This window comes from Erythrolamprus reginae, chromosome Z (assembly GCF_031021105.1).
Source record: "Erythrolamprus reginae isolate rEryReg1 chromosome Z, rEryReg1.hap1, whole genome shotgun sequence".
In the NCBI taxonomy this organism is placed as follows: domain Eukaryota; kingdom Metazoa; phylum Chordata; class Lepidosauria; order Squamata; family Dipsadidae; genus Erythrolamprus; species Erythrolamprus reginae.
In genome coordinates, this window is record NC_091963.1 from 132,662,589 (window position 1) to 132,677,324 (window position 14,736).

Sequence of the window (14,736 nt, forward strand, 5' to 3'; positions counted from 1 at the left end):
TTGGAACACAACGCTTTATTGAACTGACTTTATTGAACTGTTGCCAGGCAGCCGTACAGCTTTTATAATGTAACCAATACTTGACAGCCAATGGGAACCATCTGTTTTCCCGCTCTTAATCAGCGCCCTCTAGCGCCTCTACAAAACACTGCAAGGTGCTAGTCCAAGCATACTGAATTTAAGTTTTACCAACACAAATAGTTCATTGCGAAACCGATTGCCTGTGAAGGCTCCTGGATTGGGGCTGAAAGGCAAGAACAGAAGCAGTTTGCTCCATCCTATAATTGGACGGACCAGGTTGTCGTGACACAAAATAGTCCTAGCATGTCCTAACAATTCCAGGCCTCGCCACTGCTAGAAATCGCAAACCTAGGATTTGAGCCTTTTCTCCCTGTTCTCATTTCAACCCACTCCACTGTACGGATGTATACGCTACAGTCCCTTCCTGCTCCACTGAACAGAGCAATACGGTCTTCTTCACGTTGGTGCCAAGGCGTCCAGCACTGATGATGTCACACAGAGAGATGGGTGCATCTTTGGGAAAACAGAGCGCGATGTAATGTGAATGGAACCTCATGGGATCGCCTATCAAGAGGAGAGGGAAGAGTTAGCAAAGCAGTATGGCTGGTGTCAGCATGGTATTCAATTCAATTCAATTTATTAGATTTGTTTGCTGCCCCTCTCCGAAGACTCGGGGCGGCTCACAGGAGTAATAAAAACAATGGAACAATGGAGCAAATCTAATAATAAAATATATAAAAACCTCAACAATTAAAAAACCATACAGCACATACACATCAAACATGAAATATAATAAGCCTGGGGGAGATGTCTTAGTTCCCCCATGCCTGGTGATATAGGTGGGTCTTAAGTAATTTACAAAAGACAGGAAGGGTGGGAGCAGTTCTAATCTCTGGGGGGAATTGATTCCAGAGGGCCGGGGCTGCCACAGAGAAGGCTCTTCCTCTGGGGCCTGCCAAACGACATTGTTTAGTCGACGGGACCCGGAGAAGGCCAACTCTGTAGGACCTTATCGGCCGCTGGGATTCGTGCAGTAGAAGGCAATTCCGGAGGTATTCTGGTCCAGTGCCATGTACAGCTTTAAAGGTCATTACCAACGCTTTGAATTGTGACCGGGAACTGATCGGCAGCCAGTGCAGGCCACGGAGTGTTGTAGAAACGTGGGCGAATCTAGGAAGCCCCACGATAGCTCTCGCGGCCGCATTCTGCACGATCTGAAGTTTCCGAACACTTTTCAAAGGTTCACAATTTGGGCGCATTAGTTGTAGGAAAAGAAACCTGCTTTATGTTCTTCTCATCAACAGAAAAGCAAAACTTGTTCTTAACAATCATTTGCCCTGCCAGAAAATTGCTGGAACAGTTTGCTGAGGATTTCTGCATCCTGGGACAGGTGCAGTTAAATAGGCAAATTTTAATATCCAGAGATAATTAAACTAATAAGAAAAAAAAAAGGAAGCAAATATTCTTTAATACATGAGCTTTGGGGAAATCACCTATTATAAAATGCCTTCATTTGACAGTTTTGTTTGCTAGATTATAAAGTCTCAGACATCTGGAGAATTCCAAATTCAGGAAGATGGACTGCAACAATCTGACTCCATATTTGTGAAGTCCCCGTTCCCACTCCAATATCCTTTTTCAGGGTGTCTACGGGGAAAGCATTTTGAAATTCCCTCATATTTCCCTGTAACTTGTGATGTAGTTAAGGCGTGGTTGAAGATGACGTCATACAAAATGGCTAAGCTGTGGAGAAATATCAGTAGCTGAGGAAGCAAGTTGTTGCCACAGTGATGCTCATTTTTGCTAGACTCTGCCAGGCAGCGCGATCGGTTTTACATGGTTTTTCCCTGACTTTTACATGATTTTCTCGACTTTTACATGATTTTTCCCTGACTTTTACATGATTTTCCCTTGAGTTTTACATGATTTTTCCGTGACTTACATGATTTTCCAGACTTTTCCCTGATTTTTCCCTGACTTTTACATGATTTCCCTTGACTTTTACATGATTTTTCTGACTTTTACATGATTTTCCCTTGACGTTTACATGATTTTTCCCTGACTTTTAAACATTTTAATAAAGTTTGGTTTTTTCCCTGATTCATTCCAGGTTTTTTTTCCACTAATTCCCTGATAATTCCCCAATTTCCCTGTTTTCCCGGTTTGCTGGACACCCTGGACTCAATACTCGTAGTCTTTGACTTACAACCACAAGCAAGCCCCAAATTTATGTTGCTAAGTGAGAAATTTGCTAAGCGAGTCATGCCCCGTTTTATGATTTTTCTCACCACATTTGTTACATGAATCACTGCATTTGTTAAATTAGTAGCACAGTTAAGTGAATCCGGTTTCCCCATTGACTTTTCTGGTCAGAAGTCACAAAAAGGGATTGCATGACCCCAGGACATACGTCATAAATGTGTGTCAGTTGTCAAGCATCCAAATGTAAATCAACATTACCATGGAGACGCTGCAATGGTCATAAGTGTGAAAAATGGCCATGAGTCCATTTTTAAGTGCCGTTGTAACTTTGGTCATTAAATGAACTGTTGTAAGCCAAGGACCACCTGCTCTGTTCTCACACACCAACATTCTTGTAAATTTTCTGAGAAATCTGCCTTTACCTGGATAAACGAGGAAGTCACCTCCAAATTTGCTCCCAGTTGTGACGTAATAACCTCGTTCCCAGAGGTCTCGGAAAATGAGGTAGCGCATTTCATGAAGCTCTTGACCAGCATAAGGCCAGAGCTGGGATGCCACGTGCCAGTCTACTGTTTCTTCTTGAGTTGTCTGAGTCTGTGCCGTGGGGAGTTGGATCAACATTGATTCTCGTGGAAACACAAAACGGGAACTAGACTCTGCAGGCTGTACAAGGGGATCTAGCAAAGGAAGAAGAGGGGATCCAGTTTTTCTTTTTAAAAAAAAAAAAGAACTTTATTAAATATTTACATAAAATGTTACACAATGACAAAATATAACTTGCAAAACATACACGCATTTAAAAAATGTATACAGTGGCACCTCATCTTACGAACGCCTCTTCTAACGAACTTTTCAAGATACGAACCCGGTGTTTAAGATTTTTTTGCCTCTTCTTCCGAACTATTTTCACCTTACGAACCCAAGCCGCTGCTGCTGGGATGAAGTGGTTTCTTTCCCCCCCCTTTTTTGAAGAAAGAAAAGGGAGGGGCGGCTTGGAGGGGGAAAGATTTTGCAGAGAACAGCTTGCTTGCAGAGGCACTGAAAGGGTGTCTTTTGAAGAAAGAAAAGGGAGGGTGCCCCCCTTGCCTTTCTTCCTTCCCACTCACCCTTTAGCCTAGCCTTGCTTCTTCCACCCGCCCCCTTTAGCTGCTCCTCCCTGCCCTCTGTTCGCCTCCCTTCTAAAGTTTGGGATTTTCCTGAAGGATTTGCACCCATTATTTGCTTTTACATTGATTCCTATGGGAAACATTGTTTCGTCTTACAAACTTTTCACCTTACGAACCTCCTCCTGGAACCAATTAAGTTCCTATCATGAGGTACCACTGTATTTACAAATCAATTTTAAGCACTCCACAGTTAATATGAACCTCAACCATCCTGTTGACCATTGTTTATTATAGCCTATTTGTATCAACCTATTTATTTATTTATCAATTTTATTTAATACTATTTAACACATTTGGATAGTTTGCATGTATTTACAATTTGTGCCTATTTTATATATCTTTTCTCCCATTCATATATCCTTTCCTCTACTCTCCATTGATGTATTCTATTCTCATATCTCTTCTTCTATCCCTTCCCTGATATTTACTACTACACGTTTTTATTCTCCTTAACTTTCAATTTGTATTGGACAAAATAAATAAATAAATAAAATATTATGCCAAACAGCTCATAATAGTACTGTGTTTTTCCCAAAATAAGCACTAGCGCTTATTTTCAGGGACACACTATTCCAGGGTGATCAATCGAGCTGGGCACCCCACTCATACCCGCGCACATAAGAGACGGAAAACGTGCACCCGGCAACAGCATCCGGCAACAGCGCAGCGCACACAGCGCAGGTGAGTTGATTCTCTGTCCACGCAGCAGACAGGGACACAGGGGTGAGGGAAGCAGACAATCCCGAAAGACGAAAGATACGAAGATAAGCCTCCTGTGGTCAGCTGGCTGCTCTGGCCCACCAACTCGGTTTTCCCATGGCAATGATAATAATTATAATAATAATGATTATTATTATAATATTGTAATAAATATTATTATAAATATTATTATATATAATAATGACGGTGAACCTTTTTTCTTCAGGTGCCGAAAGAAAGTGTGTGCATACACTATTACATATGCGTGAGTGCCCACACCCATAATTCAATGCCTGGGGAGTGCGAAAACAGCTTCCTTTACCCCCCACCAGGCCCTCTGGAGGCCGGAAATGGCCTGTTTCCCAACTTCCGGTGGGCCCAGTAGGCTCAGGCTTCACCCTTCCCAGCCTCCAAGGGCTTCCCTGCAGCCGTGGGAGTCTACAGAGAGGGGCGGCATACAAATCCAATAAATAATAATAATAATAATGATAATAATAATAATAATAACAACACCCTCCCCCAACCCCCCGGAGGCTCTCTGGAAGCCAAAAACGCCCTCCCAGAGCCTCTGTGCGAGCCAAAAATCAGTTGGATGGCACACACATGCACATGCACAGGACAATCCTGGTTGCTCAGCCAAGTCCTGTTTCCTGTTCTTTTTCCTTTTAATTATTATTAATATTATATTGATGGTCTTTGACTGTAACTAAAATTTATTAAAAAAAACACATTGGAGCTGAGCAAGGGCAACGGGTCCGCGTGCAACCTGTGGCACCCGTGCCATAGGTTCGCCATCACTGTCCCATGGCCTGGGGGGCACATCTGGATTGCCTGCCTTCCCCCCTGCGCTTCTGCCTACATCTGCTACTGGTGCCATTGTGTGATGATCAGTCGGGGGTTGCTACTTACCGCTACTACCGGTGTACTACTCGCGCAGCTTCAGGTTGCCAGCATGCACCCCAGCGAGATTTTGCTTCTGTGCATGTGCAGGAAGTGAAATCTTAGAAGACGTCTGCATGCGATTTTTTTGCTTTTGTGCATGCGCAGAAGCAAAAAACCACCAAAATTTCACACGTGCATGTGCCCCCTTGCGAGATTTTGCTTCTTGCACATGCGCAGTGTTCTGCCGGGCTCTCTGATATGAGCCTCCCGAAAATTCAGACACACACACGTTTGAAAATTCATAACAATGTCCTTTATCACAAAATTCAAAAGAAACAAAGCACCCTTTGTGTATTGCAAAGAGCACTCTTCCCCAAAACAACCTTGTAGGCTGTACAAGTCCCTTAATCAGTCCTTAAGTACTTAGCTAGTAGCTGTGAAGAAACGTCACAGCCCTCCTTCTTCCCAGGAAGTGAAACACACACACACTTTACTCTGCTTTGGTGTCAAAGGCGTGAAAAATCCACAAAGTTCAGACACAGCGAGGCACGATCCTGAAGAAACAACGATCAGATAATCTGCCACAACGGCCAAACTAGCACGCTGCTATTTATAGCAGCAGCTCTAATTACTGGAGCCCCACCCAAATACAAGTGGCCTCTCTTATCTCCTGTAATATTTCCTCAATTGGTCTCTTCGATGCATAAGTCTGCGCCTGCGTCGGTCTAACACTTCGTCATCCGAATCGACCGAAGATAATGGAGATTGACTTCCTGGGTTGTGTGCCAAGCCTCCCTCTTCCAAATCACCCCCCCCCCCTTCTTCTTCGTCCGAGGAAACTGCACTCCCTGACTCTGCCGGCAACAAAACAGGCCTAGGACATGTTGACGTTTCCCCTGCATCCACCTCCACATTCCCTGGGGCAGGAGCTGGGCCAGAGCCAACCACAACACACAGGAAATTAAATCTTGTGAGAGGACGCCTGCATGCGCAGCAGCAAAGGTGCACGTGCATAAGCAAAAAATCACCAAAATCACAAACGCGCATGTGTGTCCCCTCGCGGGATTGTGCTTCCTGCACATGCGCAGAAGCAAAATCTCACTGCGATGTGCGCATACTCCAGGTGACCCAAAGCTGTGCACGCATCTCCCTTTTTACTACCAGTGCACAGTGTGGCCCATATTGTGGTAGGGACTCAATACTGGCGATGATCCTCCCGCAGCCAGTCACACCGTACCACCAACTCTGGGCTTTCCCTCAACCTGTAAGGTGCGTCTGGATCGCTTACCCCCCTCTGTGCCTCCATCTGCTGCTTGAACAGGAAATCAACTCCCCTCTGCTGTTTGGGCTGTGGCTGCTGCTAGATGCCGTCGTCCCGCGCACGCTTGCCACCTCTTTCTGGCCATACCACGCCATCTGGTGGCCACACCCAATATTTTCACTAGGGCTTATTTTTTGGTGTAGAGCTTATAACTAAGTGAACGCTTAAAAATCAGGCTAGGGCTTATTTTCAGGGAATCACAAGTAAGAACTGTCAATCTCGGGAGGGTAGTTTGGAAACAGAAACATGTAAGAGACCTCAAACAGAATGATCGGGATATCATAGTCTGCAAGATCCAATCTAGTTTGGTCAACGGGATCAGAGGTTTTGTCTTGTGAGCTTTCAGACTTGTGCTGAAGTCTACCCTCAAAGATCTTCACCTTAGCAGAAATAAGTTCCCTGAAGAACTGTTTTAATGTGTATAAATATGCATAATTTGAATGATTATTAAATTGATTCCCCCTGGTCGTTCCGTTTTATGTATGGTTTGTTTGGGGTGTATGACTGTTTTTATATTAAGGGTTTAAACTGTTTTTTAATCATTGTATTTGTACAGTGGTACCTCGAGATACGAGTTTAATTCGTTCCGGACCTGGGCTCTTAAGTCGAGCAGCTCTTATCTCGAACGACTTTTCCCCATAGGAATTAATGTAAATAATTTTAATTGGTTCCAGCCCTCAAAAAACTCACAAAGTTAGTCTAAATTATGCAGAAAGACATGTTTTTAATGAAGAAATGTACATGTACATATAAATGAATAATGAAGTTTCTTTCACTTAACTTGTAAACTTTCTTAAACTTTTAAATTTACATATGTTCAACTTCTCTGCCACCCAATCCTGTAGGACAGAGGTCCCCAACCCTTTTTGCACCAGGGACCGGCTTTAAGCGATCAAGAGAGGAATGGGTGAATGAATGGACGGAGGGTGGGAAGGAAGGAAAGAGGGAAGGGACAGGAACAGAGGAAGGAAGCAAGGAAACTTATGAAAGGGGAGAGTAAGAGAGGAATGAGTGAAGGGAGGGAGGGAGGGAAGAAGGTGGGAAGGAGAAAGAAAAGAAGAAATAGAGGAAGGGAAGGTAAAAGAGAGAAAGAAAAAGAGCAAGAAAGAAAGAAAGAAAGAAAGAAAGAAAGAAAGGGGGAAGGGACAGGAACAGAGGAAGGAAGCAAGGAAACTTATGAAAGGGGAGAGTAAGAGAGGAATGAGTGAAGGGAGGGAGGGAGGGAAGAAGGTGGGAAGGAGAAAGAAAAGAAGAAATAGAGGAAGGGAAGGTAAAAGAGAGAAAGAAAAAGAGCAAGAAAGAAAGCTGCAAGCACCCCCCCGAGCCCCCCAGGCCGGCTGCAACCTTTTAAAACACGCGCGCCGCTTCGCAGCTGTCTCCTGAAGCCGAACGCGGAAGTTAGCGTTTGGCTTCAGGAGACAGCTCCTTGGCGCTTGTATCTCGAATTTGGGCTTGTAAGTAGAACAAAAATATCTCTCCCCTCCCAGCTCTTATCTCGAGTTGCTCTTAAGTAGAGCAGCTCTTATGTCGGGGTTCCACTGTACTGTGTTTTGCTGTTGTGAGCCGCTCCAAGTCTTCGGAGAGGGGCGGCATACAAATCTAATTAATAATAATAATAATAATAATAATAATAATAATAATAACAACAACAACAACAACAACAATAATATTAATTGGATTTGGATTAAATTTAGAGTTAGTGAATATGTATGGGGGAGTTTAGAAAATGAGGATGGAAGTTTAAAGAATATGGATGTTTGGGATTTGATTATAATATAATAACCTCTTTTTGTTTTTTATTATAGGTAATACAATCTAGTTCAGTAAATATAACTATTAATAAAAACTTCAAATTGTTAAATATTTACATGAACTGACAGGAAGAAATATAAGCAAAATGAATGGACTGCATTAATAAGATATAGATACTGTATAATTGGTTAAGTTTGAAATTGCTAAAAATTTACATGTTGTTAGAAGAAAGATTGGCCATAAGCAAAGTAAATGTTACAAGGTGTATATCAATGATTACCAATTGAATTTGAATTAAATTTAGAATTAGTGAATATATATGGTAACCCCAGGAGGAAGATAAATATGATGAAAAGGAAGGAAATGATTGCAAATTTTGGAATCTGCCTTTCCAATTAGACAGTTATTAATTAGAAATTATATACAAGGAATTTATAATTTGATATTGAATATTAAATATAAGTAAATGTGGATTTATTAATACATAATGGTTTTTAGTTATTAGGAAAATAAATAAGGATAAGAAGGAAGCACTATGGCTTAGATTTAATAAGTTCGAAATATATTATTTAGCAGGGGAAGGAAACATTAACAGTAAATTTAATTGGAAGATAATTTGTCTATCCGGATGACAAAATTAGAAAAGGAGGTAGCAAAATATATTAAGCAATATATACCAAAGGGTAAGATATAATTGAATAGATAGGTGATTTTTTTTTCTAAATTGTATTCAAGAAGAGATACTGTATGTTTAAGCTGTATTGAAAGTACAGTGGTACCTCTATCTAAGAACACCTCTACTTAAGAACTTTTCTAGATAAGAACCGGGTGTTCAAGAATTTTTTTCCTCTTCTTAAGAACCATTTTCTATTTAAGAACCCAAGCCTGGAAAAATTTCCCAGGAAATTTGAGAGTGGCACGAAGGCTCGGCCAGTTTCCTGCCATTCCCCCTTTAATCCAGGCTACCTCGGGCTTTTCTGGGATGCCAGAGGAGCCCTTCGGTGGTGCTTAAGGAGGCTTTGGCAATCCAGAGCAAACAAAGCATTTTCCTTTCTCTGGGCGCTTGGAGAGGGAATAAACCTCTGCCAGCGCCCAGAGAAAAGAGATGCTCCTTTCACTCTGGACAGCCCAGAGCAAACAAAGCGTTTTCCTTTCTCTGGGCGTTTGGAGAGGGAATAAACCTCTGCCAGCGCCCAGAGAAAAGAGATGCTCCCTTCACTCTGGACAGCCCAGAGCAAACAAAGCGTTTTCCTTTCTCTGGGCGTTTGGAGAGGGAATAAACCTCTGCCAGTGCCCAGAGAAAAGAGATGCTCCCTTCACTCTGGACAGCCCAGAGCAAACAAAGCGTTTTCCTTTCTCTGGGCGCTTGGACAGGGAATAAACCTCTGCCAGCGCCGAGAGAAAAGAGATGCTCCCTTCACTCTGGACAGCCCAGAGCAAACAAAGCGTTTTCCTTTCTCTGGGCGTTTGGAGAGGGAATAAACCACTTTGCTGTGGTGACTCCCTCGCACTGCCTCCCATACACCCGGTGCAAGGTTGCCTCCTGGAGTGTCTGGGCCCGGAAAGGCAAAAGGGGGCAATACACCCCGGCTGGATCAACTCGGCTTCAGCCAAACCGAGGAGTCACCACAGTGAAGAGAAAGCGCCGGCTACAAAGCGAGCATGCGAGAGGAGAAGGGAGCCCTTCAGCATGGGAAGGAAGAGGAAGCAGGTAGCAGTAGCAGCAGCAGCCTTTTGGTCAAAGGAGCGGAAGGTTCCCCCTCCCGCCCACCTGGGTTTCTCTCTCTGGCGCCGTGTGTGGGAGGCAGCCTAGTGCTGGGTGTATGGGAGTCGCGTGCTTCTCTTGGGTGCCTCAGTCCCCCCTTTTTTTAAGCCTTAAAGTTTTGGATTTTTTTTATTCCCCTCATCTCATCTTCTCCCTTCAGCAGCAACTGTCCTCCTCCTCTTCTTCTTCCTCCTCCTCCCACCCAAATTCCAAGCTTTTATTTCTTTCCTAATGGGTTTGCACACATTATTTGGTTTTACATTGATTCCTATGGGAAAAATTGCTTCTACTTACAAACTTTTCTACTTAAGAACCTGGTCACGGAACGAATTAAGTTCTTAAGTAGAGGTACCACTGTATATGTTTTTATTGTGGAGAAAAAATTAAAAAAAACCTTTTTTTGGCGGAAAAAAGAAGTTCCCTGAGGATGGGCTCCACCACGAGTCCAAAAGCTTGGAACATAATCTGGGTAACCAGACTGGATCCTGCAACATTACCCTGGGACATGTATATTCACCTTCATTCGTGACATCCTACTCTTGCTTAAGTACCACTTTAATTTAACAATGAAAAAATGACTCAGGATTGGTCCAACCTGTCCAATGGTTTCAGGGTTTCTAAACTCCAAGTGAAAAATAATAATTACGAAATATACACATTGTCATGCCCCCATGAAAGTATAAATCTGTGGGGGGGGGGGGAGGGAGATGAGTTGGAATAAGAATTGAAAGAGATGGAGCGGCTGCCTCTTTTGGTCTTGGAGGAAATTGAAGAAGGGCAGAATCAGTCCAGGCAAAGCTTTTCGGAATTAGTAAAGCCTGCACACAGGGAGAGCTGAAAAGAACAAAACCACTACAAAGAATAAATTAGAATTATTTTATAATATGTAAATAGATATATTGCTCTTAAGTTAAAATGGTACCCTGTTTCCCCGATAGTAAGACACCCCCGATTGTAAGACATGTCGGGGGTTTCAGGGGGGTCGGCTAATATAAGCCGTACCCCGAAAGTAAGACATATGTCTTACTTTCGGGGAAACACGGGGGTATTGCCGGGGGGGGGGGAGCCCGATGACGTCGCTTCCAAGCTCCCCGCGTGCCCCTCGCCTTCGCCTCGCCGCGGTGCCACCGCCTCTTCCCCGGCTTGGCAAAGCGAAGGACGGTGCTGGTCCGAAGCGAGCCGAGCGGGCGGCGGCTTGCAGCGAAGGCGCTCGTCCCAGCAACCGAGTCCTGCCGAGGCTCGGCTGCAAGCGGCCAGCGAGGCCGACCTGCTCCGAGGCGAGCGGCCGGAGCTGCGCCCTCCTTCGCCCGCCTCCTTTCCGGCAGGCAGGTGGGGCTGCCCAACTGCGCAGAGCGGCTCCTCCCCTCCAGACACACGCTTCCCCGACACGCGTCTGCGGCTCCACGCCTGCACGCCGCTTGGAGCCCTGAGGTTGAACTTGGAAAAGGGCTCACGAGGCTCGTGTCCCGCGGCTGCCGTTCTGGACTCTGGGGAGATGCCTTTGGGAACGCGACCCTTTCAATTTTTTTCCAATGTAAGACATACCCCGAAAGTAAGATGTAGTGGGGCTTTTGGGGGTAAAAAGAAAGTAAGACACTGTCTTACTTTCGGGGAAACACGGTATGTAGAAAATTGCCCCCATCTTGATGGAGGGCATGAATGATGTTGATGGTGGGCACTTTGAACATTGAACACATTGTTATGTGTTGTTGTCAATGTTTTATTATTACTATAAAAACCAATTAAAAAACTGTTTTTTTTAAAAAAAAGAACAAAGACCATCTTTTCCTGATCCAAAAACAATGAGAGGAGTGAGACGGCGAGATCAACACAAATTGAGCCGGCTACGAGGGAGGAGATAGCCCCGCCCCCTTTCACAAGGCACACCTGGGGACTGAGCTGTAAAGAAGGGCCAGTGGGAAGGGCGTTTGTCAGGAACAAGCGTTGAATCTATGGAGTCAAGTGAGCACTTGCCCAAGCCTGGAGACTGCTGTACTCTGTCTTAATGGGGCTTGCCAGTTTGCTTCTTGCTCTGGTTACTGTTTAGCTAACCTGGCTTATTAGACTTCTGGCCCTGGCTGCTGTTTGATTAACCTGGCTGATTGGACTACTTGCAGACAGAGGCGTATGAGAGCTTTGCTCCAGGAGTTGTAGTTAATGCGGGAATGTTTGGGGGCACAGTTGCAGCACTAAAGGGCAGTTAGACCTATTCTCTGGCTGTTTTGCTTTCATGCCGCACACACCGGGTCATCACAAACACTGGCTCACCTCCTCCTCCTTGTTTCCGTTGCCGTTTCTTTGCTCGGCTCTGGGCTATATGGTCTGTAAGGGACTCCAGCATGGTTTTCCTCTGTTCTGCAGATAGTTTCAGCTGCTCCTGGTAGCTCTCCTCTAGCTCTTTCTCATAGGCAACCACTTTCTCTGGGAATAAGGTCTCCTGGAGACAAAAGGCAGCAAGTTCAATATACATAAGCAATCTTCCAGTCAGGCTGGCCACTCCGGTTAAGGATACTGGAAGGGGACATGATTAGTAGTGGGTTGCTACGGGTACGGGCCACACCATAGCTCCGGTAGGGAAAATGGAGCTGTGCTTGCAGGTCCATATGCCTGGCGTACGTGTGCATATGTTCAAGCAAGATTTTGCTTTGGTGCATGCGCAGGTAGCAAAATCACATGACGGGATGTGTATAACATAGAGATTTCAGTGGTCTTTTGCTTCGGCGCATGCACACAACTATCCCCAGCATGCATGCGTGTCCGAGCGAGATTTTGCTTCTGCGCATGAGAGGAAAAAAATCGCTGAAATCTCTCAGACATGTCCCCTTGCAAGATTTTGCTTCCTGTGCATGCACAGGAGCAAAATCTCACTCGGATACGCGCATGCATGCTGGGAACACAAAGCTCCATGGGAAGTGCACCCGTAGCAGCGGTAAGTAGCAACCCTGCCTGGACATGATTGATAAACGTCATTCCTTCCTCTGAACTCCAGAATAATCCAAGTCAGAGCTCTAATTTGCAACTCTCATATGCAGCAAAATGAGGTACCACATGCAGTGTTCCCTCAATTTTCGCAGGGGATGCATTCCGAAACCACCCGTGAAATTCGAATTTCCGCGAAGTAGAGATGCGGAAGTAAATACACTATTTTTGGCTATGAACAGTATCACAAGCCTTCCCTTAATACTTTAAACCCCTAAATTACAATTTACCATTCCCTTAGCAACCATTTAGATTATTACTCACCATGTTTATTTATTAAAGTTATTAAAAAAATATTTATGAAAGGCGGACGAAAGTTTGGCGATGAGATATGACATCATCGGGCGGGAAAAACCGTGGTATGGGGGTGAAAAAGCGAAGTATTTTTTAATTAATATTTTTGAAAAACTGTGGTTTAGACTTTTTCGAAGTTCGAGCCTGCGAAAATCGCGGGAACACTGTATACACCTTCTGGATCATACGTGGAAACATTCACCGCCTCAAAAGTTTGGATAGGTCTTGTTGGCAGCCGGAAATTATACACATCCATTAGTATTTAAAGTTGCTGCACATGTAGGAAGAAATATAGTTTCTCAGGAAGAGATACTCTAATTTGCAACTCAAATATGCAACAAAATGAGGTACCACATATACACCTTCTGGATCATACGTGGACACATTCACAGCCAACTGAAAATTAACATAAAAACAAAATATTGAAATTGCTTTGGAATTTTTAATACCTTCTTTTTTGTTTCACAAAATTTTGGAAAGCTTTTGTGGGCAGCCAGACATTATACACATCCATTAGTATTTAATGTTGTTGCTGCAGAAGTAGGAAGAAATATAGTTTCTCAGGAAGAGAAACTATAAAGCATAAAACTGATGCCAACTTCTTGGATATTCCAATTGTGATGTTACAATGATGTCTGAGCTTATTTTACTTTGCTGCACAGCTGGGGAGGAAGGGGAAGAAAAAGGATAAATGGCTGTTGGGGGGGGGAAGACTACATCATAATTTTCATTGCGGGAAGAAATTACAAGTGGTCTTTGTTTTACAACATTTGTTTAGCGAGTGTTTGAAATTACAAAAAGTGACTTGTAACTGATCCTCGGACTTGTGACTGTCAGAGAGTCGCATGGTCGTGTGATTTAAAATTGGCAACTGGCCTGTATTTATGACAGTTGCAGCCTCCTGATATACGTGATAACCATTTGTGACCTTCACAATCAGCTTCCGCCAAGCAAACATCAATGGGAGATGCCAGACTTACTTATTCACTGTATGATTCCCATAATAACTGCAGTGATTCATTTAACAACTATGGCAACAGATCCACAGCTCACATTAGAGCAGTGTATCCCAACCTTGGCAACTTGAAGATATTTGGACTTCAAATCCCGGAATTCCCCAGCCAGCGAATGCTTGCTGGGGAATTCTGGGAGCTGAAGTCCAGATATCTTCAGGTTGCCAAGATTGGGAAACACTGCATTAGAGAAACATCTTTCAGCTGGGGGGAGCGGGGCGTTTGCCCAGGTTCGCCTGGTGCACCAGTTGCGGTCCTACCTGGACCGGGAGTCACTGCTCACAGTCACTCATGCCCTCATCACCTCGAGGTTCGACTACTGTAATGCTCTCTACATGGGGCTACCTTTGAAGAGTGTTCGGAAACTTCAGATCGTGCAGAATGCAGCTGCAAGAGCAATCATGGGCTTCCCTAGGTATGCCCATGTTACACCAACACTCCGCAGTCTGCATTGGTTGCCGATCAGTTTCCGGTCACAATTCAAAGTGTTGGTTATGACCTATAAAGCCCTCCATGGCATCGGACCAGAATATCTCCGGGACCGCTTTCTGTCGCACGAATCCCAGCGACCGGTTAGGTCCCACAGAGTGGGCCTTTTCCGGGTCCCGTCGACTAAACAATGTTGTTTGGCAGGACCCGGAG

At 44.3% G+C, this 14,736-nt stretch overlaps 1 protein-coding gene across 2 annotated transcripts in view; it reads right to left on the minus strand.

The window, feature by feature from the left end:
- The window catches only part of TSEN34 (tRNA splicing endonuclease subunit 34), a 21,607-nt gene continuing 6,871 nt past the window's right edge, over nt 1-14,736 (minus strand). For both annotated transcript variants that reach the window (XM_070730129.1, XM_070730130.1), the window contains exons 3-5: nt 12,077-12,245; nt 2,646-2,900; nt 1-585 (exon numbers count right to left, since the gene is read on the minus strand). In XM_070730129.1, the coding sequence (XP_070586230.1) occupies nt 398-585; nt 2,646-2,900; nt 12,077-12,245 (612 nt within the window). In that variant the 3' untranslated portion in view covers nt 1-397. The remainder of the gene's footprint in view (nt 586-2,645; nt 2,901-12,076; nt 12,246-14,736) is intronic.